The sequence below is a fragment of the Zeus faber genome (genome assembly GCF_960531495.2).
Source record: "Zeus faber genome assembly, chromosome: 2".
In the NCBI taxonomy this organism is placed as follows: domain Eukaryota; kingdom Metazoa; phylum Chordata; class Actinopteri; order Zeiformes; family Zeidae; genus Zeus; species Zeus faber.
The window spans coordinates 3,263,206-3,288,110 of record NC_137189.1 but is presented as its reverse complement, the minus strand read 5'-3'; the positions used below and the strand labels follow the sequence as shown (position 1 = coordinate 3,288,110).

Sequence of the window (24,905 nt, the reverse complement as noted above, 5' to 3'; positions counted from 1 at the left end):
TATGTATGTGACAAATAATCTCTTGAACTTGAACTTGAACTTATTAAAGATTAAGGTGAAGAAAACAGAAGTTTAGCCCTTAGAGTTCTAGAAGCATTTCCATAATTTTGCAGCACAAAACACACATTTAGAAACACAATTAGTGCTTTAAATGGTTATATTTGGATAGTGCTATACTCTTTCAATGAGAATGTGTTTTTCTGAAATAATATTTGAATCATTCATTTATAAAAATATTGGAAGATGCATAATTCAAGTTCACTGCTTAATTTAAAGTAAATTTCGTTCATTCCAAGTTAATGTTCACTATACTAGCATGACCTCTCTATTATTCTGTACCTTCTCAACATTCCATTTCCTGCCTTTGTTTTATAACAATGATAATTTTGAGCAAGTGGCCCTTTTCAGACCGCACACAATTACCATCTGCTTTGGGTCGGAATTCAAATACCCCAAAAAACACCCAACGATGGATGCATGTGGCCCTCATTTGTCAACAATACTAATATACAATAATCATCTTTTTCCTCCTGCTCAAAGTTTTGGATGTTGCGGCAGTCTCCACTGCCGGTGTGTTTAAAACTTAAGTGCAACCTACCCACGAGGGAGGGTGCAGGGCTTGTTTCTATAGTGACAAACATAATTGGCTAGAGGTAAAAGGTCAGCAACAGATCATCCAAATTGATTGGCTTTTCGTTGAGCATGTGTAGCTGAGCTAGCGAGACGCCAGCCATTACGTCGTGGAAGTATACGCATTATTTTGAATGTGGGGGAAAGGGACAAGATCATCACAGTGAAATGCAAATTATGCTTGGGTGATAACAAGTGTCTGTCAGCTGTGAAGGGCTCTTCTTCAAATCTGAAGAAGCACCTGCAAGCTAAGCACAGCAGCTACACACTGGTGGTGAGGCCCATTGAGGAGGAGGACCAATATCAACCATAGTTTGATACTAACTAGCTACCAACTTTCCGTAAGAGCATAAAAAAAAAATAAAAAAAAAATCCATACCTCAACAAAGCTTACTGGGATATGAAAAAATAACTGCAAAGAAAAAGTATGAGGGCTTGGAATATGTTTTGCCCACAGCTGACATGTGGACAGCACCGAATATGGGCTTTATGGGAATGGCAGAGCACTGGATCCATCCCTCTACTTGCAGAGCTTGAAAGCTGACATTGCATGCAGGCGAGTGAGAGGAAGGCACACTTACCACAGGATTGCCACTGAGATCGAGCAGATACAGACATCATATGGCCTAAGCAGGAAAGTGACTGTCAGTGTCACAGACAATGGTTCCAATTTTGTTTAGGCGTTCCAGGTGTATCAGAAAATTGGTTCAGACGCTGAAGCAGAGGAGGAGGGGAGGGAAAAATCTACCTTTTCAGATCTACACAAAGTGCTCTCCAACGGTGACAACAGCAATAAGTTTGTTCTCCCTCCACATCAGAGATGTGCGTCACACACGCTCAATCTCATATCTCCCACAGACACAGAAATGGCTGTTGTCAAATAGTGAAAACCACAGTGGCACACAGGAGTGCCATCGCCAAATGTTCGGGACTGTGGACAGCTAAGTGGTCAACTGTGGCATGTGAAATTTAGCAGGAGAAATCTAAATGATGCCTTGTGCAGGGTCACTGACATTTCCATTGCAGACTTGAATAGCTTTTGAACCCTAGGCGTCAGGTTCATCACAGACAGAATACCAGTTTTTAAAGAGTACTGTATGGTTTTGAAGCCACTTACAATGGCCTTGGATATTCTTCAAGGGGAAGACAACCGCTTTTACAGATCTGTCCAGCCAACACTTGAGGCCCTGATGGCTATGACTGAAGGACAACTCCCATTTGACATCTGGCCTACCTGATGTCATAGTCAAGGTAAACAGGTTTATGCTCAGTAGCAATTGTCATATAAAAAGTTGATAAACTTTACACTGTACAAAAGGTCTATTTTAGTAGTTCGCATCTTCCTAATAAGGTTAATATAGATTCAAGGTTCTTATGAATGAAATGCAAGAGATTGTGCACATCTTTAGCAGCAGCACATTTGTAGCAGCAAATGTGCTGCCCCCCCCCCAATATAACAATGTATAAAATAAAATAGCATAAAAATATTAATATAGTAGAAATGTGGACAAACAAAAAAAACAGACAAATGTAACAATAACGTCAGGGACGAGCATGGCACAGAAGCTTTTATGATGTTCTGTAATATATCTTGCAGGTTGTTAAGACATGATTCACATCCACGCCGGAAAGTAAGGAGGCCTTGCTGGCTGCGGTGACCATTACTAAATTCAAGCTGTGTTGGATGAGGCGAAAAAAAAACAAAAAATAAAACCACAAGTGTCGTGCTCTCCCTGTGGGGGATCCACTGCATAAACTACCGCCCCCTGGCCTGTGCATGTCACCGGAGGGTGACTTTTTGCATTTGAGAGACAGGACGGACAGTGAAATCGAGGAGTATCATGTCGGGTCTCGATGGATGAACAAATTCCCCATGATCAAGAAAATCTTTTGAAAAATAACATTGGTTTGGTGAGTCTGATTTGACAAAGCTATGCACTTTCATAGCTTGTATGTACATGTAAGCCTAGGCATTTACCTAGTTAACTGGTTCATTAGTTGCATGTTGAAACATTATGAACTGCACCTATACGAATCTGTGTTGTTTTCATATAGGCAGCTGTGCCTAATATGCTTCTGCCAGAACGTTACAGCCAAAAGGCTGCACAGGTGCCACCTTCATGTTCCCTGTTTATATTCACTGTCATGTACTAATAATAATTCAACTTTTTAATTGCAATTGAATTGCAAAAAAAATGACATGTTGTACTAACTTGTTAGGCTATATGCATTGAGCCCCGGTACCCTCTTGATTTTGTTTACTTGCAAACATAATTGTTAAAAAACAGTTAAAGGGGATATTGCGCCTGTTATAGGGCTGCTACTAATGACCATATTCCGATCGATTAATCTATCGACTATTTTATTGATTAGCTGATAATACTAATAATACTACTACTACTACTAATAATAATAATAATAATTAATGAAAATATTAAAACTATACATTTGATTTAATTTCATTTTGACACCACTTGTAAGTCATTGTATAATGTAGCACAAAACAAAATATAAACAAAGGCTTGCATATGCAACATGCTTGCAAAATGACAAAAATATAAGGGGAAAAGGAGAAGAGACGCTCGGAAGGTGTTGATGTGGTGGGTCCATACAAACAGACTGCCAGGACAGCCAGAGAGGGAAACCATGTCTCATTTGCTTTCCACCACTGCAGAGGATCTGTACTTTTAGGCAGAGGCTGTTCACCAAAATACTTGAGAATCTATTCTCTCAGTAAATGACTGATGACATCTGCCTCGTCCCCACTGTCATTCTGGCTGGATGTTTCTTATGAGTCCGACCCAAGCAAGGCGTCCAGCAGAGATACAGACCTCTTATCTGTAACACCTGCTGATGTTTGGGCCTCTGTGGTATGCTGCGGTTTTTGATTCGCCGTTACTCTCCTCTTTGCTTCTTGTGTAAGGGCTTGTCCTTTCAGGCTTTCATCGGGGGATAGGAATTTCAGTCTGCAAGACCTGGGATCCAGGGCAGCTGCAATTGTACTGGTATAGGGCTTTTTCGTACCGTGGTCAAAAGAAACTTATAACCGCGGTACTGCCATTTACCAATGGGAGGGGCACTTTCGTTTTTGGACAGTCAGTGTGCAAACTGTGCATTACACTAACAGGATAAAACAAATAGAAGGTTAAATGCACAGGGATAACATTTCAATGAGGAACTATAAATAAATATATTTTTATATGTGTGAACTGACGCAGACACAGCTCTCCGTGCTTCCCCAAGAGCAGAGTGCTGTGCCCTGTTCATATCTGCATTGAACAGCCAAATCCAATTAGACTGACAAAACTCTGAGTCGGGTACAGCCCTGGAAATAAAAATCAAAGTCACAGCGGGAGTAGACTGTTTTAATGTGGAAGAATGTAGAATGTTTTAACCATAGCACTGAAACCCTCATCTTCTACCATTGACAGGTCGCATGTCTGTGAGGACAGTATCAGTAAGAGCCACTGCAAATTGTGGTCAGAAATTCGTTTGCAGGAATTTTTTCACATGGTTTTACCTTATACTGAGAGCAAGCGAGAAAATAAAACAAATATATCATAATTATTTAACAAGTAGAGTAATGTTCCCTACACCTTTAAGTATATTGATCACAATTATTCAAACATTATCAATTGTATTTATGGCAACCCCTACACAAAGAAGTGTGCTTAAAATAAGGGCAGAAATAAAATAATTAGATGAGGTACAAGCCCACAAGCCCAAGGCATAGGAACACACACAGGCACTGTCAATCTGTCAATGTGGACTAAGCCCACATTCTGGCCTAATATATTTGCTCAAATTGTAATCTTTAATGATGAGCGTATTTAGCAGCTACAAAGACAAAATATCTTAAAAAGCTCTCCCTACTAATGTTAATTTAATAAACATGAAAAGACAACACTGAGGGTGGTTTTGCCTTTTCTGGAGGTCCATCATGTAGAATAGCTGCTGTGTGTTTTCTCTTCAGGTGGTCATGCATAGTGCTAATGCTGCTGTGCCATTTAAACTTTGCACAGTGTACAAAGCACTTTTTTCTTTTGTGATAATTTGAAGTACTTCCATACTTTTAAAGCTTTGAGTCTTTGGGAATTTTTACACCGAACCACTGTCGAAACCGAGTCGGACTGCAGTCTCCATTATGAAAACTGTAGCGTTGACTGGGACCAAAAAAGACTGACCCCATGCACGCATCAATTACGTAATGATAGAGGAAAAAAATGTGTTATACTAAATTTCAGAGTTTTAGAAATCAAAATGGTAAATTCCTGAAAAACAAAAGTAAAAAAAATTATGCGTCTTTAAAATATTCATGGCGACGCATTTTCGGCAAAGATGTCATTGCTTATGCCGACTAACCCCAACAGCCCTAGTCTGTCATTGCTCTATTAGTCTGCAGTTACAGATTATGGGCTGTAGACTAGGCCATGCAATGACTGTAGAGTCAATACTTTCAAAGGTTTACATACAGTAGGCTACACGCCCTCTGGACAATATAACTTAACCAACATTTTTGGTAAAGGAAAAGTACTGTGCCAAGTTACTTTTCTCAGTAGGTAATGCTGCAACGTAACAAGTTACTTTTTAATGGCAGTAATCTTGTAAAGTAAGAAGTTACTTTTAAAAGTAACATCACCCAATACTGCGTGTTACTGACTATGTGCATTTTCAAGGATAGCAGGATAACACACAATGCCATAAAGCATGCATCATTTCAAGCTGGTTCCACCAACATCAGAGGGGTTTCAGTTCAGGTCTACACAGCCCCGGATCTCAACCCAATACCCAATGGAAGGGGAGGTTTGCAGCACTGAATGGTTTCCCACACCTTGCTTTATCTATGCCACTCAAGGAAAAAATGGCTCCTGCCCGGATCTAGATAAGTTTACCTAATAAAGTGGTCACCAAGTAGCAATGTTGAAGACACAAAGTACAACCACAATCGCAAACAGTAATTTTGAACAATAAGCGACCCCCAAGGGAAACTATAGAGAGTACACATTGCAAAACGCTATCCTCCTCCACCAGGCTTCTGAGCCTTCGTCCATGCTTGTGCAAACTAAACCAGCAGAGAATATAGGCCTTGTAGTTGGGGGGGAATGAGCGTAGACAGAAAGGTCAAGGGGTGAGGAGCATTTGCTGGCAGAATGCCTGGTTTGAGAGTTGAAATCTTTACCCAACAAGCAAATAAAATATTAACGATTGTTATTTTAAATAATCTTAATTCATAAGGTTACAGAGTGCCTAAAAGAAACCAGTCTCCTGAAACCATTTAGGCAACAGAATGGGGGGGGGGGGGGGGGGGGGGGGGAGTAACTCTCTGCCCGTTTCAGACAAGTTCCACTTAATCACAAAGCTTAGACCAGAATCTCATCAGACTAAGCGATATAGCTGACATTTAAATATCTTCTGATTGCATGCACCTTCAAATCTACATTACAGAGTGCACTTTGTAAGACGTCTATGTTCCAGTCACTAGGTGCTTGGCAGCTTAATAAATAAATAAATAGTACAATTTTAAAAAAGGGGTCCCGATTGTTGGTTTGTGGAGCAAAAATACATGTTTACCTTTAAAAGCCCAAAAATGCTTACTTTATACTGACTAAAATGCTTACTTTTACAAATTATTTCCATGTTGATTTTTAACATATAAGGTTTTTGTTAAGTTTATGTCTCAAAATGATAAGTAAAGTAATAATATTAGCTACGTTGGGGATCTTTGGAACAAGCTTACTCTGCTGCATGCAAAAAGCCTCGCCTTTCAAGTCACACCAAAGGATGACCTTCGCATTCCATGCAACTCTGGGGGAACAAGGTCCCCCAGTACATTCAACCCGAGCTCACAATGTAGTCAGCATTATCATTAGCTTATCACTGTTTATTAAATGCTGCTCATTCAAATGGCAATGTGGGATTCTTTTTATTTATTTATTTATTTATTTATTTATTTATAACCACAGTGAAAGGCAGGTTGTGACCCTGAATCCTGCATTCAAAAATAATCACATAGAACATCCTGCTTGTTGAAAAAAACCCTTGTGACTGAGCCAACAATGTTTCAAACACACAAAAATAAGTTTATAAATATTTCACTGGCCTGTGTGATAAAGACAACCAGATATTTTGTGTTATTTGGGGGAACCAGATATCCTTCCCTGAGCATTTGGTGAGGGCGTATTTTCATCTAACTACTGAATTTGGCGTGGCGGCAGAACCGTGAATATACGGCAGTGAAGACCAGACACGTCCCGTGTCCGCCGAGGGGGGCTGGTAATAAATTCACTCAGAACAGCCCCTGAGACGGGCTTTCAATTGGCGAGCATGTGGTGTCAACACAGAGCCCGCGTGCACTGAGCTCACAATTATCTTCTGCAAATCCCCCCGGTGCAAGGCTGACACATCAAGGCTCTTCTGAAGAGGGCTGACGGCTAATTATTTAGTTTCACGATAAAGATCAATATTCTACAACAATAAAATAATTTAGTGCAAAATGACATTGCAAACCCTTTGCTGTCCTGATATGGATGATCATTGGATGAATAGTGACATGGACAGCTGATGGGTCTGTGAGATTCATGAACAAATAAAAATAATAAATATGGTCTGGTTTGAGTCAACACAAGATTTGATCACGAATTCTGCTTGAGAGAGACTGATCTGAAGTACTGCAATTACAAAAGTTAATCTGACCATTGATTAATATCACACCTAGAGAAATGTTCATGGGATGCAATTATGCCAAAACAAATAATTATCTAAATCAATTCCCTAATCAAATAACCATGCAGCTCACACAAAAGCAAGTGGTGGTGGATGGACTTATGTTAGGGCGAGTCACATATAAATTGAAGTGTCCCACAAATATGTTTTAATGTTAAGACCAGAAAAAGATTTTAAAGCTGCTTTTCCACCAATGCAAAGGCACTTAATGAGAAAACGTTAAGCCTGGAACCATAGCAGTCCCTAAAGGAAGTCTGGGTTTCTTTCCCATCGCTACTAGGAACCGTGGAAGATTATTATGCAAATAAGGAAGAGGTGACACAAAACATATGTCACTTCGACAGGCGACGACACCCCCACAACAACAATAAGAGCAACACAGCTAAGAGGAAGCTGTATTTCAGGCTCTGGTCTTACATTTTCTTGTATAAAACCCAAGTAGTAGTAAGGGAAAGACAGTACTTTCAGCACGCAATGAGTGTTCAGGTCTCACCTGATAATAGTAGCGCAGCACCCAGCACAGGCCTTCCACGTAAGATTTGACCACCTTCCGCTTGAAGTCTTCGTCTGTTGAGTCCACATCAAACTTTGTTTTGTAATATCTCTGCTTCCAGCCCTCCTCCCACAACCTGAGGAAGAGCACATAGAAATGCTTTTTATCAATAAGAACAAAAGTACTTTTCATCTAAACACATATGGTGCATGGTAAAGACTGTATAGGTTATTTTGTATAGGTTAATATAATAAATCATTTTTATTCAATTAAAGTTATTAGTTTATGCTAGCTATGGACTCTTTGAAGTCTTCCACGCCCCATTTCATTCATGTTTAGGAAAAAAAAGGAAAGAAAAAGATAAAACTTCTTTTGGAACAGTTTAATGGCTTTGACTTTTTGGTAAATTTGCATGGTGGTGCCATTCTGCACATATGATCATGGCTGCTGAGCATCTGTCCAGTCAACCACCCCCCCCCCCCCCCCCCCCCCCTCCCCCCCCCACCGGCCCACAGGGAGCCACGACTTGTAAGTGGAAAGCCTCCATGAATACCAATTTAGCCCGATGGATTTAACAGCTTTGGTAAGCACGTCAGAGGAATTTTCAAGGAATATTCCTCCTTTCCATATTAATCACTTGCAGAGGATGCTGCTGATGGCGGCTTGAGGTGCGAGGGTGGAGAGGACAGGCTATGTTACCTTACAAGTGCCGCCATCTTGCACATTTCTTAAATCGCCAGGAGCAGCCAAATAAGTTGAAAAACCGTTCTTGGAGGAAAATGAGATTTTTCCAGATTCGTGTTTCTTTGTGTTTTTTTTTAATTTTATCTCAACATATTTTCAAAACAGTTTGATTTTTAAATAGTAGAAAAATGTCAACCGTGGAATTAAATATTCCCGTTAGATTACATGGGGAAACACAGTTCACTTACTGAGAAGCTGAACAACGCCGATCGATCATTTCCTTCATAGCGACCGTCCAGGTCACGATCATTCCTCCATATTCCATGTGATTTAAGTCACAATGTGAAACCGTTTGGACAGAGTTTTACCTTTAAATCTTACTACTTTTACACACACACACACAGACATCATTGTAGAGGGGGCGTGTACCAACGAAGAAGAAATGCTGACGTCACTTCCGTAAACAAGCCGAGGATCCCGTTTACTTGTCAGTGAAAAGGTTTTTGTCTGTGTTGTTATGAATTACGAGAAGAGGGTGGCGGAAGATCTAAATCATATCGCGGACCTTAATCGGACCAGTGCGATAGATCCAAGTCAGTGTACGCAGCGCGTACTGGACTTAATTTCCCGTGATGATAGTCAGTTCTCCGACAGAGACGCAGAGAACGACAGTGATTCTGAAACTGATACCGGTGTTATCCCGGACTTGGAGAACATTTCAAACAGCGGATTTTGACCAGAAAGTGACGATGAAATGGAAAATTTTCAAGAATCACCTGAGGAGATCGACGATACACCTGTTGCTGTCACAACGGAAAAAGTTGATGACGTGATGAAGTCTGTTGAGGTTGGTGTTGCAGATTATGAACAAGTAGCAATGCACAAGATTCTCATGTTTACCTGCAAATGCAGCAAGGGGCGAAAGGATCATGAAAAGAGGCAGCCCCAAACAGGCTCTGAGTGTAGCTGGGGAAGGGTTGGGGTTAGCCCACATAACTCCAAGAAGAAAAGATATTTGGAATATGCACATTTGTATATTAAATGACAGACCAAGGCTGATATACAGACTCATATTACTGATACTCTACATTTTGTTGTGCTGTCCGCACTTTTAAACTCTTAAATGATTCCACTTTTATAAAACATGTATATTCTTACTGTTAAATAAAAGCCTTTTTAAAAACGAAAGACGTGTCTCGATTACGCTGTTCAACATTCCCTCAAAACACAAGAACAATGCAGAGATTGCCCCATTCAGCAGGGTGTCAAGTCCCCATTCAGCAGGCCATGCGACTGTGTTGGTCCTCCAACCATTTGCATTCTGGGAGCTGTCTGAATAAAGCCAAGTGTGGGGGAAAACTTTGAAGGTGATTATCTCAGAATCACAGTTTGCCACACCCTTGTCATTAACAAGAAATTATTTAAAAGAAATATTTGCTTGATTTGCAAAAGTGACACCTTGTTTTGAAGCTCTGATTCTTCACTTTCAAATGATATGGAAAATAAGTCAAAAGCCACCAAAAGTACCTTAGGTCTGCGGTGGGTCACATATTTTTAATAAAAATAATAAAAGTAATTAACTCAAATAACAGAGATGATCATAAAACACTGGCACTCTGTCAGTGTCCTTTATTGCATAGTAAACACACATTTATTTAACAAATATAAAATGAAACATTATGTAATTCCTCACCTTAATTGTTACTGTTGTGTTTTTGATTGTCTTTTTATAAACAATTCCAAGACCGATGCTGTGGGGGGGGGGGGGGGGGGGGGGGGGGGGCAGATTGGGCAGTGATAGGGCCTGTCACTTTAAGACATTGCATTGTGGGTCATGCAGGAGCCCTGTTGGTGCATGGCTAGGAGGGGTGGATGACAGAGAGATCGCTGATGAAAGCTAATTAACTTGTTGTGTTTTATCATTTTATCCTATAATTTAGAAGCTGGCCGTCTACTACCTGTCCTCAAATGAATGCAAAGTCTAAAGAACACTGCTTCACGGTGTCTCTGTGGAAGAAAATCCCTCATTGTTGGAAGTTCCCAACCACAAGGTTCCATTCACATGGACTAAACACTGCATATGTGACCCACTGCGTACTTAAGGGTCATTTGGCGGCTTTTTTAACACACCATTTGAAAGTGGAGAATCAGAGCTTCCAAACAAGGTGTCACTTGTGCAAATCAAGCAAATATTTTTAAACTATGACTTGTTAATGACAAGGGTGTGGCAAACCGTGTGGCAAACACCTCCAAAGTTTTACCCACACCAGGTTAATTCAGCCAGCTCCTAGAATGCAAATGGAGTTGGCCGACAAACAAAGCCTCATGGCTACTTAACATAATGCTGAATGGGCCAATCAAGAACAGCTCAACAACACACAACTAATTTTGTTTTCAAAAAAGCATTTATTTAACAGTAAGAATACACATGTTTTATAAAAGTGGAATTATTTGAGTTTAAAAGTATGGACAACACAACAAAATGTCGAGTCTATCAATATTATGAGTCTCTGAAATCTGAAAATTGAAACTGAAATTTTCAAGTTTCATCGTCACATTAAGTTTGAAATCTGCTGTTTGAAATGTTCTTCAAGTCCGGAGTAATATCAGATTCAGCAGCACTGTCGTTTTCCGCATTCACTGTCGGAGAACTGACTATCATTGCGGAAAATGAAGTCTAGTACGCGCTGCTAACACTGACTTGGATCTATCACACTGGTCAGATTAAGGTCCCAAATATGATTCAGAGCTTTCGCCACCCGCTCCGCATAATCCATAATGATATGGAGAAGAAAGCTTTCACAGACACGTGAGACTGAAACACCCCGGTGCTGCGCTTTAACTGTCTGTTTACGGACGTGACGTAGGTGCGTGACATGAAGGGGGGGTTCTTCTTCGCAGTTTCACAACAGTGGCTCCGTGTGTGTAAGAGTAGTATGATTTAAAGGTTGAATTCTATCAAAACAGTTTCACACTGTGACTTCACATCACATGGAATATGGATGAATGACCTTCACCTGGACGCTTGCTTTAAAGGAAACCATCGATCGGCTTTATTCAGCACTGTTACGCGTCTCAGTAAGTGAACTGCGTTTCCCCATGTAATCAAACGGGAATATTTAACCCCACGGTTTAACATTTTTCTACTATTTATAAATCAAACTCTGTTTTGAAAATACGTTGGGTTAAAAAAACGGAAACAAACAAAAAAAAAAAAAAACACAAAGAAACACGAATGTGGAAAAATCTCATTTTCCTCCAAGAAAGGTTTTTTCAACTTTGCTGTTCCTGACAATTTTAGAAATGCGTGAGATGGCGGCATTTGCTGTGGTGGGACATATATGTGAAAGCACAACATGACTTCTGACCCTTTGCTCGGAGCTGAAAATTAACTCCATGTGTTGACTTGGGTTGAGTAAGGAATGTCACAATTTTTATTTTAGTGTTAAAATCCCAGCAGGGATGAATATGAATGAAGTTATAGTAGGCCTATCCCCGATGTCCGTTCCGCCGCAACACTGACAATCCTTTGATGGTTGTTCAATATTCTACAAGATTACATTTAATCTTCTCTAAAATTAAAATGTCCACAGATTAACTTGACTTGATTTCCATTCAAGATTTGGTTTGGCAATGGAAAGTTAAAAGAACCTTACTTACTTCTACTTGTGGCTTCTAAATTTGTTCATGCGTGGTATAGTATTGGTAGGGTATAGGCCTTTAAGCTACATTAACATTAGTAGACTGCATTTGCCGTCGTACTTCCCCCTCGCCCCCCCCCGTGCCGTTATTCCATTCCTGTCCACTGTGTTCCATGTGAATGCAGCTTTAATGGCACTTTATCTGTGACATTTAAACCGATACCGATAGTTCTTCGGAACCCAAATATCGGCCAATGTTATTGGTCGGGCCCAACTTACAAGAGGCATCACTCAGTCTCAATGGACCATGTCCAGCATATTTTCTGAACATTTTGGAAGGCATCTTTTTTGTGAATGAATGTCACCAATAGATTCCGTGATTGTAGAACAAGAAAACAACTCTTCATTGTTTTCTCTTAATTACATGAGTGCAATAACTTAGACCCAATATGGCTTTTTCCTGATATGATTAAATAGCATCTCAAAATGTTGTTGACACAGCAGTCTACAGTATACAGATATGACAGCTTGTTCATGCATGCTTTAGGCTCACTCTAAACTAGGGGTCTCAAACTGCAGGCCCAGGGGCCATCTCTTGCCCACACATAATCTTTTCAAATCACAATGCTTAATTAATCCACACAAATGTACTTAATGTTTTAAAATGTAAAACAGAATTAATTAGATCATAAGAGAGCTATTTCTCACAGGAGTACGAGGAAATTCACTAACATGTGGGGAAAAAAAAGCAAAAACAAAAAAATAAATAAAACAGGCCGATTTTCCCTTGAAGTTTAAAATGGACCCCCTAGAAGAAGACAAACTGGCCAGTAGCCCCCAGGTCATTTGAGTTTGAGACCACTGCTCTACCAGGTTATAAAAGGAACAATAAGTAATAAAATATTATTTTATTCATTTGTCAGGGTTTCCCCCAGTGTATTGTATTTTTCTATTGAGTTGACCCCCCTGCCTGGCCGAAGCATACTTTTTTTTTTTTAAAGGTTGTTTTTAATCAAAAGATCAACATTGACCACCACATATTGATTTTACATTTTTTTTTACTATTTAAAATGGGTAAAAGCTTATCTTATTGTAGCACAGTGCATTGATTCTCTCAAGGGCGTAACTTTGGTTTGCGAATAGACATACATATACATACTTTCATACATATATGCAGTGAAATGTAATAGGGAGGGGACACCCCATTGGGTTGGGTACCGAAACTCCAATTCCAGGCTCCAATATGATCTGTAACTACTGGGCCGAATCGCAACGCAGATTTCGGTGCCTCATTTCGGTGCCATGCCCGAGCTGACGATTTAAATATCCGCCCTCTGGTGCTACGAAACTGACACACGGGCTTTCAATAAACAAAAATGCTTGGAGTGCGCTGCTTGAAATGCTCTGTATGAACGCCGCCTCTTTCCTCTCCTATGCGAACGGTGCAACTTGCCTTATGGTCGAGAGCCAAGCAGCAGCGGTGCTCGTCAATGTCATATTATGATCAGATAATCATTATTATGATCAGATAATTAATTATTTGTCAGATAAAAGAGGCGGGTCATAAAAGTTTTCTCTACAGATAACGTCCGTTTCATACAACTGTCAGATATTTGGTAACATGTGAAAAGTATATGAAAAGTAATTAGGATTAAAAAAAAAAATCTTAAATCGCCTCGATCTATTTTTTTTCTTTTTTAAACAAAAATAATTTAAAAAGATAGATCATGCATTAAAGCCCTTGAAAATAATGATATGGCTGAAACAAAACTAAATATGTTTAAGGTCCTCTGTGTGTCCTCTGAGGGAACAATCGGTGCGCCAAAAAAAAAAGAAAAAAACGAGAGAAAAAAACAAAAAACAAAAAACAAAACAGCCTATCATCATCGGAACTGCTAAATGGAGAAAAATTGCCACGATGCATATCAAGGACATTACCTGACGTTGTCCTCAGGCTCGGGTTCACTGTCACTGTCCTCCGCTTTCCTCTTCATCCCCCGGCTGCCCGAGGCGTCACTGGGCCCTGCAGACGTCTGGAATTGACAAACACAAAGGTAAAACACCTGGTTCAAATCCAGATACTCACTGTCCATTTCTGATCTTAGAAAAAATTGTATCTACAGTTCACTATGAGATTACTCTAAAATATGTATAGAGTTTATGTATGTTTTCCTTGAGGAAAAACCAGAGACCTGGAAATGATCATCCACTTGTTTGTCATTAAGCCATGTGAGGATCATACAGGTCTGTTGAGACCACAGCATTAAGTCTAATCAAGGATTTCACTGTGTTTGGGTCACAGATGGGGGTTGACCATTGCACTACCACATTAATTTGAGTGTGAAGAAAATAGAAAAAAAAAATCCCAGTAACTGTATGAAAAACAGATGTACCATCTTTCAACACCCATTTCTTTGACTATTCATGGACTAACGAAAAGCTGGCAATAGTTCATTAGTGTGCTCACAGTTGCACAAGAAGAGATTTTTTAACAGCTTAGGATACATAAAAACATGTTTGGCCATGAACTGTACTAAACAAAGGGAGTTCTTACAAAACTGCTGATGCCAGTTTTTTTTTTTTTAAGAATGAAAAGGGACTTTTCTGATGGATAAAAAGGGACTCCATTCCTAGATTCAATTAGAAAAAATTAACTTTGGTTTAAAATTGGTACACTTGAAAGAGATTCAGCACTTTATATATGACCCCTGAGACTTATCCCTCCCACCAACACCGTGGCGAGCTTACTGACATTTCCACCATTCTTCATCATTGCCTTCAGGGACTGCGCAGCATCCTGAAGAAGAGCAGAAAATTAATTGAAATGCAATCTTCACAACTTAATTTGCTTAAGATTATTTATTAGGAATATTATTTTATTCTTATCAGGTAATCAGCCAATATCAGAATAAGAATAATGTAATATCAATAAATATTATAATTAATATCCCTTATAGATGATGATTCATGTAAGGGCACTAATAACTGATCAGTAGGGGTGTAGTGATACATGCAGTTGTATTAAACCGTTCGGTAAGAGGCTTTCAGTTCTGTACGCATTACAAACCGACTAATCTGTTGATAATACCACCAGTATAATTTTTAATGCTAAAAAAATGTATGTCGTGATAATGACAATATTGCTACTTTTTGACGATGTTAAACAGCTTTGCGTACCGCAGTCAGACCCGTGGTCTTTCCTCTTACGTGCCTGTAGTAAATACTATTTACTTGGTGAATTTTCAGTTAATGCTTAAAAGAATAAAGATGTTTTTGTGATCAAAACATTTTACATATCTTTTAATAAGTACTTCATTCCTTTTTATTAATGTTTTAACATGAACATATATTCACAGCTCCCACTTCTCAATAGCACATCTAGCGCTGCTTGCGCAAAATTCCATCATTTAAATATCGTTAACTTTTGAATAGATTTCTTATTGAAAATGTATTAAAAACACACTGAGTTCCAAAAAAACCCAGAATTGTTTATTTTGTTTGTAACTACCACAATACACGCAATTTTTTGTAAAGGAGCTGTGTGTTCTATATGCTGCTAAGAAGACACCCCAGAAAATGGGTCAGGTAAAGCTCCATATTGTTCAAAGTTATATAAATTAATAATAGAATCATACCCCATTTGTTTAAAAAAAAAAAAAAAAAAAAAAAAAAAAAAAAAAGACTTTCCTCTGGCATTTCTACTTTTTGCTGTATCTAAAACATACCAAACAGTGACACCACTGTACCGAACCGTGAATTTTATGAACCGTTACACCCCCACTGATCAGATATAAATCCCAGTGTAGCTCAACATTGGGCTGTAGCACTATTAAGGTTCAGCACACTAACAAATTGATTTCTACTGCAAAGTGTTCACAGCATTCCAAAACCTTTCAACACAGAATGTTTCCATTATGAGGCGTTGATTTGGGAAATCCCAGCATACCCTGTTGTGCTGCATTCTCATGTCATATGCCTGGTGCCTTGCATTCTGAACCACCTCGGGACGGTTTCTGCCACCTAGAGCCTGGGGGGCAAACTGTCCCGTGGTCAGGTAGCTGGGGGCCTGCTCAGCCTGGTGAGGGAACAGGGAATCTCATTAAATTATTCCTGATTACCATGCTTCAACTGGGATTAATATTGTATTGCAAATCCAGTCTACAGTCATATAGTACTTCTGCCCGTGATTTTACTCTTACTGTAAGTGTATGATCAAAACAAATTTGGTCAATAACATAAAAGTATAACATTTATAAGTGTTTATAATAAACACAGATACACCCATTACAGCAAACAGATTTGTTTATTCTTTAGTTTACCTTCATTCTCTTCTTCTTTTCTTTCATTCTTCTCTTGAAGCCTTCCTGTAAAAATAAAATAAAAATGTTAGTGGTAGATAAATTTAGATTTATACTTACTCGACCGCGATAGTACATCCTAATATTCAAGCTCATTAAGTGTTGAGGGTGAGAGGCTGAATATGTCATCTTCCACTGCTGTGGCTTTTTATGTATTGAAGTTGTGAATCTTCTCCACAATCGTTATTTGGAATTGTTTATGATCAATTTACTTGAGTTTGATATTTTTGTAAAAAAAAAAAAAAAAAAAAAAAAAAGTGATTAAACAATATGAATCAGTTTTTTTTAGACTACTCTCCAATTCTGTCTCTAGCAATGCTTTACAGTGAAAACGGACCGACACCTCACTGTGAATAATTAAACCGCGTTTCTTACATCATCATCTTTGCGCTTTTTGAAGATGTTGTCCTCAGCCACGCCCACTGCCTGCATGATCAGCTCCACGCGCTCCAGGTTGACAAAACCGTTGTGTGTCAGATAACCCTGTATAGAGAGCAGCAAGGTCAGCTCTGTGTTTTAACATATACCACTGTAACTACTTATAGACTTTGCACATGAACAAAAAGGACAAAATTTTAAGTCCAAGGCTCAGTTTTAAAGTCCCTGTAAAGTGAATTCCGGGATTTTTTTTCAAACACATTATACACGTTAGAAAGTAATTGCTGAAAACGTGGAAAGACTGAATGATGTAGTAGTGAATTGTGGAGTTGGACTGTTTCTCACCATTTTTGTGATGTTGATTTTTCGGGCGGGGCTAAATCATGACTATGACGTGGAGAGGTCATATTTGGCATGGCCCCTAACACTATATAAACACCAGGTCAGATTGGGAGCATCAGTGGTTTTAAACTTGGATAACAGCCCAGAGAGTTTGGGATATACATTGGGAATAAACACCCGGAGTAAAAGGCATCTCTCTGCTCCCCCGCCCTCCCCTCCCACCCTCCAGAAGAAACATGCAGAGGGCACAACGCCCTCTGCATGGTTCTTCACTGTGCTTGCACAAGGAAACAAACAGCCCTTCTCCACCCTCGAATAGCAGAAACATAACTCGGCACCTATGCACCCAGAACAAAAAATAACTATCTCGCTGGTTTTACCCCATGCATTCACTGCATGTGGTAAAAGAGCAGGAAGAGAATGCAGCAGAGTGCCCCGCAGCCAGACAGGCACAGTAAGGTGAGCAACTACACACAGGACTGGGTTCAGCAGAACATTTAAACATGTAACATGTAAATGCTTGACATGTTTTGGTATGGTTTCAGTGCCTTCAGCAGACACCCACCCAGCATCTCAGAACAGAGGGAACTGCTTCTAATTTATTTTATTTGTTTTACGAGTTTGAAGCCTAATTTTATATACTTCTCCATCTTTTTTTAATTTTATTTGGCTGGGTAGTCAATAATACCTATTTCTGTAGTTTGACAAACTCAAAGCACAAATTTATTTTTGCTTTACAAGGACTTGAATTTGCCCCTAGCCGCTCTAGTTTGCACATACTAATATTTATTTGAGTGGTTATGTTTTTTTGTGATACAATACATTGGTATTAAAGTCGTAAATATAATCGATCGCTCTAGGAAGCTTTATACTTACACCAGTTTTGTGTACCACATCTTTGTAGATGCCCACTAGTCGATCTATAGCGCCCTCTCTGCAAAACAAGAACAGGGGAAAACTCAATTTGATGTAAGTCAGGTGAAGACGTTCCAACAGAGTGAAAGGGTGCAGATTTGCAAGAAACACCCTGAGCCAGCTTTCGTCAAATGACCCCACTGCAGCGTTCAATACACCGTAACTATATCAACAAACACGGCAGGGAACATCTTACCTGATTTCTAAGGATGGCAGGTGGGGGAGGAAGTCATTACCAACGAAGAAGCACATGAAGACCCAGTCATCCACACTCCTCTCAAAGTCAAAGGGAAAGGGCAGGCTGGCCATGGTGAGCTCTTTCTCCAAGTACTAACCACACAGGGAGCAGATGCATATCCTTATAATGTTATTACTTACATTTAAAATAATTTATTTTGAGTAAAAATGTATTTAATAATAAATGTTTAAAGTTTGTCTAAAGATTTTCCCAAAATCTAATTTGCATTGCACTACATAAACACACCAATTTAAATAAAATGTTACTAACTAGACAAAGTATTACTAGTCCTTGACCTGGAGTATTGCTACTCCAGGTCATGGAAGCTTGAGATGTATTTTAGATGTACATTAGAACAGACCTCACGCAGGACACAGAGCCTGATGAAGATGAACTCTTGTTCAGACACTGGCATTGTGTCAGCAAACTGGTCATGCTGTAAGGGTGACAGAAAACGGAGTGGTTAAAGTGGTAATCCAGAAGAATAATTAGCCAGACAAACTCAAATATTTGATTTGTTTATTTTTATAGCAATTCAACTCATTTTTCCTTTTGCAAAATTAATTTGACCGTCTTACGGTGCTGACAAGGATCGATTTTGCGGTTTCAAAAGCAATTCTGAATGGTAAAATTGCCTCAGAATTTTAAATGGTTACAGACTATACATTTCTTGCAACCTTTCGGGGCGCACATCTTCAATAATTGAGGATTAGAAAAAGATATTTCTAATGCAGTGGACTATCGGCAACAGAAAACATTTTCCCCTCTAATTAAGATGAATGACGGCCTGGTAAAATGCCCTAATGTGTTAGAAGGGCATCAACACAGACAGTACCTCTCCTTGTTTCTCCCGGGCCGTTCCCTGGCAGTCTTTAATCTCATGACCCATCTGTCCACAGAGAGCACATGGTCTAGGTTTGTTGGGTTTAAACTCCTCTCGAATGATGGTGAAGTTGGGTTCATGAGTGGCCAAACCCAGCATGATCAGATCAGCTGGTGGAAGGAAACATGCAAAGAAGACAGCAGTAGGGTTATAAACTGCAATCAACCAGATTTAATGTGCATCATTTCAATACATTTTTATAGAAGATTTCATTTTCACAAGATGTTATCAGATTGTACTTTTAAGATGTTCAGATGCGGTCACAACCTTACCGTCAGCTCCACACAGGCAGTGGTGTGTGTTGGGGTCGTGGTGCGGTTGAGCTGTCAAAACAGAAAGGGGCTGTGAAGGTCTGGCAGGACATGTAGGAGGGTTTTCCTTTGACTACTGCTTATTTTAATCCTCAGTACCAGCCACTCGATCAGAGAATTATCTGTTCTAAAAGTTTGACAATTTCCCTTTCTGCAAGTTAGATGTGGGCAAACTCTTAGTACGTATTAGGCTTTATCATATTGTCTTTATGTTTTTAAATAATATATAATCCATTGTAATTGGCACATTAAAGAAAAACTACTATATCCTAACATAAACCTTATTTTCTGACCATTGGGAGTGTTTGGCATTAAAATATTTTCAACTGATCCAGTATTGAGAGAATATCTTCAGCCAAATGTCGTGAACCAAGTTGCCATATATAGCACAACGGGGAAATTGTGGGGGCTGAAGAACATGGGTGCAATTACCACATTGATGGTTTACAAGCAAAATGAGTAAAGTGGGGCTGTGCTAGAGACTGCCTTACCTCTCTGTCTTCGAATGAAGTCCATGATCTTGTGCTCACCCTCTCCAGGAACACTGGCATCTGACAGGAAAACCTAAATTCAAAGAAGACAAGGTTAATCCTCTTTTTAGAGAAAAGCAGCTGCTTAGTTAAATGTGTGTGCTTCTAGAAGTCCAAAAACAGTTTTCAATTGGCCACGTTTCACTTTGCCACCACCTTTGAGTGTAAAGTCATTCGTAATCTACCAAACATAATTACTTTAGAGCGGCAGCTACATGAATAAGTCGATTTTCGTCATCCTTGCTGCACTTAACTGCTAGATAAGTTGTTATTAAACTGCAATATAACTGTCCTCCTACTCCAAGACAGGTCGTTGCAGTCAGGTTTTAAGTATCATGTGTTCGAGGAGTTAAGGAATACTTACTGTGATATTCCGCCATCCTGGATCATTGCTGAGTCTTTCTGCAACGTAGTACCGAAGACATTGCGCGAGGTTGTCCATAAACTCTGTTCCCTAGAAACAAAGAGTTGTTTGAGGATAAAAAGATTACATCAATTTTTATCCAGACATTATTCCTTTATTATATCTCAATACCACAAAAGACCAAAAATCTAAATATCCATACATAAATACATTAAAATGCAGCTATATTTAAATGTTCATCTTACTCACTGGAGTGATACAGTTGCTGTCAAACCTCTCCTTGATCTCCTCAGGTGGAAGGTATCCTCCTATGGATGGTTACAGGGAAACATTAGGCTGAACTAATCATGAGTACAATGAAAGATTACAGAAAGAGGGAGTGGCACACAAACATAATGCAAAGTGACACACACAGACGCGCGCGCACGTTACAATGGGTTGGTTAGTTAACTATTCGGATAAACATAGGGTGTGTCATTGCAGTAAAGGGCACTAAGGTGTTTTGTATACAGCATACCTCTCTGAATGACTTCCTCCCTTATCCTCTCCTTTTCCTCTGTCAGTTCTACTCCTTCCTTGGAGGCCCTGAAGCGTCTGGAACGCTGCTGGTTCATCTTGGCACGTGGGGCCTAAGTCAATGTTTTAAAGAGTGTCACTCAAGTCTACATCAGTCTGTTTCAGACCAGGGATCAAAGGACACCAATGCATGTCCCCAATACACACACACACACACACACACACACACACACACACACACACACACACACACACACACACACACACACACACACACACACACACACACACACACACACACACACACACACACACACACATATATATATATATATAAAAAAAACAGAGACCAGTGTTTGCGTTTGGTTCACACAAAAATATATTTATGATTCCCCTTATTTATAATTCCCCATATAAATGTTATCCCTGTGCATTTTGTAAGCTTCTGTTTTATCCTGTTACATTAATGCACACTGACTGACCAAAAAAATAATATAAATAAAAAGCGACTGCTCGCCTTAAACAATCTCAGTGGCCTGAAAAGTTTCCGACTGAAGATTCGACTCGACAGCTTTCAGGGGGCTCCCCTTCCAAGTACGCCCAAGGCAGTCGCAGGTGGGAGCAGTGCACGCGATCCATGTCTACTTATTTATAAGAAATGGTGTCCTTCAACACCCACATTGGCTTCCTTCAAGGACATGCTGTCAACCCTTGATCCTCAGTATGAGTTGCCATCGCAACACTACTTTTGCCAGTAGGCCATTCCGAGGCTCTACACGGAAACAAGAGGTCATAATGGTAGAGCTGAGGTCGCCGACCCACATATCATTGACCACCGACATGTGGTTTTTCTGGAACATGATGCCCTAGATGTCTGTCACAGCTCATTTAATATTGGATTGGACTCTGAAGACAGGTGTCCAGAGGCAGTGTTCATCCCCAAGCGGCATACGAGAGAGAACTTGTCGGATGCACTCAAGGAAATCATTTAGAATTTGGGCCTTAGTGAATCCAAGATTGCATGCATCACCACTGACGAGCGAAAATTGTTTCAGCAAGCCGAGCGCTAAGATGGCCATGGCCATTTTATTCTGTTAAATCTGAAAGTAATACACAAGTTATCATGTTTTTCCAAAGTAACTATTCTGATCACTACTTTTCTTTGTAACTGTAAGGGATCCCAGTTACAATTATTTTGTATTTTAAATACGTAAAGCCCTTACATGTATTCCGTTACTCCCCAACCCTGTGATGAGGCTAGGCTATTGTGTAAATACTCAGACGGGGCTATCATCTGAAGGTGTTTTATTAATATTATTATGATAATTACAAGAAATTATTATATACAAGAAAAATAACCACCCATGGTCTTGTCTCAGTCGGCCGAACAATGGGCAAATGCTGAGGTGGAAAGGTATCTACACAAGGAGACCACTGTGGGAGACGCTAACTCTCTCCTCCGGTGGAAAGTAAACGATAGCTGCTTCCCCAAGATGGCCAGGTAGTAGTGAAATGCCTTGCGCTACAAGTACAGCGTCGAGCACATGCTTAGTGCAGTCGGGAAATCTGCTGAAACCGGAGAAGGTCAATATGTTGGACTTTTTGGCCAGAAACTAAACATAGCTTTCCAACATTTGTCAAAAGGGTCGATTAAATGGCATGAACGGTTGCAATATTAAATATGAATGATTTTATTATTTTGTCCATTATTTCTCAGATTGCTCCAAAGAAATGGAATATTTTAATGTTTGCAAATGTTGAATCGGAACTTAAAAATCAAACACGACTCTTTGTTAAACATGGACTATGATCGAACACGGTAAACTGCAATAACACCGTTTCAGTGTGTGACCGGATTTTTTCTAGCAAATGAAAAAAAAAAAACGCCTGACATTAATGTCCTTTAGTGATCGAGGAGTCGGTCGCCAATAGACTATATAATCAACAATTGGCCCAAGTATAGTGGGGATCGGATCGATATAAAAACGATAGTAACAAACCAAACTCAACAATATGGATAACCACACTGCAATTTTCCTCCGGGATGAAGCTCAGTTCAAAAAATACTATGGACATTAATTGGAAGAGAGGAAAAGGTACATTTGTCGAAGTTTCGAGAGAATCATGTACATTATCAATCGTCTTTAAACTGACATCTAAAACATAATCTCTGCTGTATGTTTGTGTCAGTGACACTGGATGGAAACACTTCGCGCTGTCTGTGTGATTGAGATCTGCCTAATATGCAATACATTTTTTTTTTTTTTTTATAACTTACCACGCCGTCAATGGCCATGTAAAGCACCCTCCTCGGCCGAATTATGTTGAACAGACGATCAATGTACTCAAAAATAGCAACCATCATTTCATCTTCATTTTTTGGAGCTGGTCTGCGGACAAATGACAGATTGGGAGTTAAGTAAGGGGGGGTTTCCACTTGGGACTTTATGGTGAATTAAAGTGTGGTAAATTAAAGCAAACTGAACAGAGAGGACGGAAGTGACTTACTTATCCTCCGGATGTGTACACGGGTGGATGATCCCGTTCATGTCCAGGTACAGATTGTCGAACTCCACCTCGTTGGGATTCGGTTTGCTGGTATCAACCGGGATTCGCACGCCATTGCATTCTTTGGACTATGGGAAAAAAACGATATTCAAAACTACACAACGAAAAAAATTCATCGCGTTGTTGTTAACAATCCAACTAAAGCTCCACCTCCGTGGGGAGGCGAGGCAACGTGACCAACAAGCAAGTGCTTACCACTAAAACCTTTTCTTGAAAAAAGAGACGAATATGCATGTAATTTGTCGATAATCACTGCTTTCAACCTAAGCTGAACATTTTATTTCACTAATTATTGCAGAAGCTAATGCGTGCAAACGCCATCAAGGCAATGCTAGCAAGCTAGCAGCGCAGTTTGTTTGCTAGCTACTCACCCTCTCCTCGACACAATGAACGACAATTGAAGCATATTTTCGACTAAGCCAACGGAAAAATGCCGGGACTCCCATCTCCGGTGGATTCTCAACCAAACGACCAAGGGGTTCGAAAGCAGGTGGGGAAACGTTTAAAAGCCGCTTAATTTAAGAACAAAAGTGCGGCGGCTACATGCTGTTCATCACGACCAGGTGAGACGGAACAACGTACGAGCGGCCTGGCCGACAAGATCTTCCGGGTCATGGGACGTTCCGCAACACCGAAAGCAGGAGCGCCCCACAGCGCCCCCGGTGGCACCGCGGCCACTGACAGTTCCACGGTCGGTGGACCTGCGTGGCGTTCACTTAGAACCCGGAGCTCAGCAATTCCGGGATCGGTACTTCGCCACTTCCGAGCGAGCTGAATGTGTTTGTTTGGAAAAACATTGACGCCCCAGTAAATTGTCAAAAAACACACCGTGTTAACCGTAAACTCGGGCCGGAGCGTTCTGCACCAAAACTCCGACTCAAAATGTTGAAGGTCGACGTAAATGGCCATTATTTTGCGCTATTCCAGATACGGGTCAGATTTTTCCGAGTTGGGACGTTAACGGAACGCAGCATTGGATGTTTGCGTGGGTATCATGACACTATAACGTTCCCCATGAAATGCGGATGTTAATACACAAGGAATGTAGCCTGATAACGGTTGCTGCATTACAGACCATTAGCAAACAAAGCTTGACAATCTAAAATAAAATAAAAATCTAAATAAAACATACAGAATATACAATGTATTGTATGTATGTATGTGTGTATGTATGTATGTGTACGTAGATGTACTGTATGTATATGCAGAAGGTTAATTAAAATGGTGGCTATGACAGTAGTATTGGTTATTAATATAAATATACTGTGGATGGGATATTCTGCACATGATTCACATGTAAACAATAATAATGGACGTGTCTCAATCATGTC

General features: G+C 39.9%; 1 protein-coding gene across 1 annotated transcript in view; it reads right to left on the bottom strand.

The window, feature by feature from the left end:
* Positions 1-24,143, bottom strand: part of xrn2 (5'-3' exoribonuclease 2) — a 45,225-nt gene extending 21,082 nt beyond the window's left edge. The window contains exons 1-18 of the mRNA XM_079996523.1: positions 23,946-24,143; positions 23,515-23,642; positions 23,285-23,396; positions 21,008-21,119; positions 20,740-20,798; positions 20,491-20,580; positions 20,088-20,160; positions 19,558-19,608; positions 19,238-19,395; positions 18,764-18,838; positions 18,361-18,494; positions 18,126-18,183; positions 16,905-17,012; positions 16,491-16,535; positions 16,118-16,246; positions 14,924-14,968; positions 14,110-14,204; positions 7,847-7,982 (exon numbers count right to left, since the gene is read on the bottom strand). Coding sequence (XP_079852649.1) covers positions 7,847-7,982; positions 14,110-14,204; positions 14,924-14,968; positions 16,118-16,246; positions 16,491-16,535; positions 16,905-17,012; positions 18,126-18,183; positions 18,361-18,494; positions 18,764-18,838; positions 19,238-19,395; positions 19,558-19,608; positions 20,088-20,160; positions 20,491-20,580; positions 20,740-20,798; positions 21,008-21,119; positions 23,285-23,396; positions 23,515-23,642; positions 23,946-24,020 — 1,683 coding nt within the window. The 5' untranslated portion in view covers positions 24,021-24,143. The remainder of the gene's footprint in view (positions 1-7,846; positions 7,983-14,109; positions 14,205-14,923; positions 14,969-16,117; positions 16,247-16,490; positions 16,536-16,904; positions 17,013-18,125; positions 18,184-18,360; positions 18,495-18,763; positions 18,839-19,237; positions 19,396-19,557; positions 19,609-20,087; positions 20,161-20,490; positions 20,581-20,739; positions 20,799-21,007; positions 21,120-23,284; positions 23,397-23,514; positions 23,643-23,945) is intronic.
* Between the last annotated feature and the right edge of the window lie 762 nt (positions 24,144-24,905).